The 4303-nt window shown below is 48.3% G+C and overlaps 1 protein-coding gene across 1 annotated transcript in view; it reads right to left on the reverse strand.

Moving 5' to 3' along the window:
- Positions 1–651: 651 nt before the first annotated feature.
- The window catches only part of LOC139262769 (kinesin-like protein KIF26B), a 203573-nt gene continuing 199921 nt past the window's right edge, over positions 652–4303 (reverse strand). The window contains exon 13 of the mRNA XM_070877920.1: positions 652–785. Within this exon, the coding sequence (XP_070734021.1) occupies positions 652–785 (134 nt within the window). The remainder of the gene's footprint in view (positions 786–4303) is intronic.

The following is a 4303-nucleotide window of genomic DNA, read 5'->3' on the forward strand; positions in this document are numbered from 1 at the left end:
GACTGACCTGGCAAGTGAGTCCCTGAATGAGGTTGGGCAATGGAAGCAGGAGAGGTCTCCAGGGGGCCCACTGCTAGTTTCCATTTCCCCCTCAGTATTTCCTTCAGTAACCATTGGTTTCTCATTGCTCTTTAGGTGTGGCGTCTGATGCTGGCCCTGACTGTGACAGCTGTCTCTCTGATCTCTGCTGCTTTGATGGCCTTGTTCCTGTGCAGGAAACACAAGCAGACCCAGTTCAACTGGTTATAAAATGATCAATAAAGCATTGATTTTGTGTACCTTGTGCCTGTTTGTTCATTGGTCACTCTGTCCCTTGGTTCCCCGTGTTGTAACTGGTCCAGGTAACTTGTCCCATAATGACTGGTTAAAAGCTTATCCTGGGTTGGGTTGTGACTATGGTAACTGCCCAGCCTTCACTGTGCAGGTCCATGAGCTCCAGGTGAGTGGAACTGCCCTGAGGGATTGGTGCAAGCTTGGTGATTGGTCCAAGTTATTCCATTGTCTCCCTTTCACAAGGACTCCACTCCAGTTTGAGATCAATTGATCATCCCTAATGGGGTGACCCATTATTTACTTGACTTCCCAGCCAGTTTGATGAGCTCCAGCCCTGGTTTGACAACTCTTGTGCACTGGGGCTTCAAGTCGGGACCGCTACTGTCTGTCTTCCATAACCATGTGTCCAAATGCCCTGCCCCTTGCTCTCGGTGATATAAATGTTTCCATTTCCTGTACTTCCATAAGTGAAGTTCCCCAGCTGTTGATTAAGCTGGAATTATTCCCGTGGCCTGAGAGAACAGCAAGAAATCATCTTCTGTCTTTGTTCATGCTCCAATGTGGGAGAGCTTGGTAGTGAAGTAAACAAAACCCTTCCAAGTGTGGGATCATTCCACTGTGTCTCCTGTCCTGGATCTGGCTGTGTGGACTGGGACAGAAATGGGCTTGCAGCATTTCTGACCTGGGCACATTTTGCCCATCACCATGTAGGTGTGGTTTGTTGCTGTAGTTTCTAGCTTATTTGATTCACCCTGCAGTGGAAATGGAGTGACTGGGTGCCAATGGAACTGGCACTATTCAGAGCCCTAATATACAGCCCATAGTTTGGCTGCATCTTCCCCTGGGTGAAGGGGAGTGCCTGAGATTAGCTGGGAATCACATGGTGCCAGAGGTTGGGGTTTAAACCAATTGTCATCTCTCTCGCTGGAGAATGGCAGCGAAGGAGCTTCTAACAATCATTCCCCTACTCTTCCCCTGAGGGCGTGAGTGGACTGTCTCCCTCATTGAGCTTCTCCACTGCCAGCTCTCTGACTCCTATGTTCCTGTCTGGGAACAAGGTGGGCTCCAGTGTCACTGCCCCCTATTGGGGTTTTAGTGTCAGTGTCTCAGCCTCCAACAGTCGCAGAAGCTCGGATGGGTGCCCAAAGACATTTAGTACAGACTGAGAATAGCCTTTAATATAATCTGCAATGTACAGGGACTAGGGATTAGAGTGGCACATGGGCTGTTCTAACTTGAGGGGCAGCTCAGTACAGGAACAGTTAGTGGAGTTCGAAGCTCATGGACAGGCGATGGTGCTGGAGGTGGGTTGACTTTCTACAGGTCCCTGCTACTTGATACTTTGTTTTCTGGTTTGCCCACTGTCTCTCTACTCTACACGCCAACAATACCTTCTGTAAGGAATGGTTTCCTTCTTTAAATACTGAAGGAAAAAAACTCTTCACAAATTTTAGGATCTAGTAAATCGAACCCAGGTCTGTGTTGAGTTGTGGAGTAAAATCTTACTACAATAAACATGGACTCGGGTCAGACCAGCAGAGGTTTCTCCAAACATTGAACAAAACTGTCTCCCTGATCCCAGGTGTGGGATGGTCTGAGCTGAGAGGCTGATGGAGCGATTGTTAAATAACTTTGCTGCATAATCCGTGGGCCCAGTCCGCGGTTTGTCATATTTTATACTCTGGTTGCTCCTGCCACTGCTCAGTGAGTGTTGCTTGCTCTATTATGGGCTGTCTCTATGGTTACGCATTGTAATAAAGCAACCTCTCTCTAAAATGTCATAAAATCAGGGGGCACTTTATTACTGATACAACTCAAAATAGCTGTCAGTAATCAAATACGCCCTGAACGGGGTCACACTCCCAAAACTTTTCAAGTGCCCGCTTTTTTTTTTGAGGGCACTAAACACAAATTATACTACTGCCCCTGGCTAAAAGTGGTGGGGGGTTGGGCACTAAAAACGTAATTAAATCGCACTTTGGACATGGCTCAAATTAAAGTTTGGTTGCCGGGGATGATGATGCACTCTAGTTCACCGGCGCCCACCTCTCGCGGAAGGCTGCGAGTGTACCAGTGGATACCCTGGTTCAGATGTAACCGCGGAAGAGAGACAGATAGTGAGGCAGAACGACTCCCTCGACCGCCCGCTGCCTGGACCGGCTGATGGCCCCCTTGGCCGCCCCCTTCCTCCCTCCCCCCCCCTCCCCTCGTAGAGGGTGCCCAAGATCAGGAGTGTGGGACTGAAGTCATCCAGAAATTTGAGCTGATGCCAATCTCACACACTCTACACATACATGTTACACGATTCCCTGTGCCCTTTCAGTTCTGCGGGAGGGCCCTCCTGTACTGGCTCTCTTTGCACTTTCTCCACGTTTCCATCGTTGTCTGCCGTCCAGACACGCCATGCGCACCATTTGCCGTCCGCAGAAGGCGGGGGTCCTCAATAGAGTGCACTCTACGCGAGAGTCCTTCCCTTATTTATTGGAGACTTGGCCTGGAGGGTGTTGCATGGAGCAGTCCCGTGCAATAAGTTTTTTACGTCGTTTCACGGGCTCCCAGTCTACCTGTAATTTCTGCGGCCTGGAGGAGTCCGGAGGGGAGCGGGCAGGTCGGAAGGCCGCCTCATAGGACTGCTCCTGGGCACGGCCATGGGGGCCATCAGCCAGTCCAAGCAGCGGGCGGTCGAGAGGGTCATTCAGCTCGACTGCCTGCCTCTCTTCTGCGGTTACATCCGAGCCAGGGTGTCCCTGGAAATGGAGCACGCGGTGTCCACCGGCATGCTCGCGGCCTTCCGCGAGAGGTGGGCGCCGGAGGCACTGAAATGGAGCATCACCCCCGGCAACCAAATTTTAATTTGATCCTTTTAATGTCAAAAGTTTAATTTGTTTAATGTGTCGGTTTTAGTGCTCCTTTAATAAGGGGGCACTTGTGTAATGACTCAAGAGTCTTGTTCCTGTAAACTGACCCAGGTGTAAACCTGATCCAACTTGATCCAACTTGATTCACGCCCGAAGGTCTATGACAAATAACATAATCATAGGCAGACAATCTGAATACAGGATGATGCATTAGTATTAATACCTTTGTTTTCCGAAAACAATGAAATAAGTGGCTTGTGATCCAGTTTGAGCTCGAAATGAAGACCAAACAGGTACTGATGCATTTTTTTGACACCGTACACACAGGCCAAAGCTTCTTTTTCTACCATGCTGTAAGCTCTTTCCGCCTTTCACAAACCTCTCGAAGCATATGCAACAGGTTGTAACTTTCCTGACTCATTTGCTTGTTGGAGTACACAGCCAACCCCATATGATGAAGCATTACAGATGCTTACATGGATCATAATGATCAAGCAACTTGTTTGAACAGAGCAGATTCTTAGGTTTCTCAAAGACTCCACCTTGAAACACACCCAGACCCAGTTGTCGCCTTTTCTGATTAGCATCTTCAGTGGCTCTAACAAAGTGCTCAATTTAGGTAAGAAATTACCGAAGTAGTTTTGTAACCCAAGGAATGAATGCAGCTCCATCACATTCTGAGGTGCATTTTTGATGGCCTTGGTTTTTGAATCAGTAGGCCCGATGCCATCAGCAGCAATTTTCCTCCCCAGGAATTCAACTTCAGGCGCCATGAAGACACACTTCGAACGTTTCAGCCTGAGTCCTACTTTGTCCATAATGATGTAGGACTCCTTCAAGATTGTTCAGATGTTCAGCAATGTTGTGACTTGTGACCAGAATGTCATCTTGAAACATGACAGTTCTAGGAATGGACTTCAGTAGACTCTCCATGTTCCTCTGAAATATGGCTGCAGCCAAACGAATTCCAAAAGGACACCTGTTATAGACAAATAGTCCTTTATAGGTGTTTATGCAGGTGAATTTCTTCGAAGTGCCGACAAGCTCCTGTGTCATATAGGCAGACATCAGATCTAGTTTAGTGAACGACTTGCCACCAGCTAGCATGGCGAACAGATCATCAGCCTTCGGTAGCGGATACTGATCCTGTTTCGAAAATCGGTTAATCATAA

This window comes from Pristiophorus japonicus, chromosome 4 (assembly GCF_044704955.1).
Source record: "Pristiophorus japonicus isolate sPriJap1 chromosome 4, sPriJap1.hap1, whole genome shotgun sequence".
Lineage (NCBI taxonomy): Eukaryota > Metazoa > Chordata > Chondrichthyes > Pristiophoridae > Pristiophorus > Pristiophorus japonicus.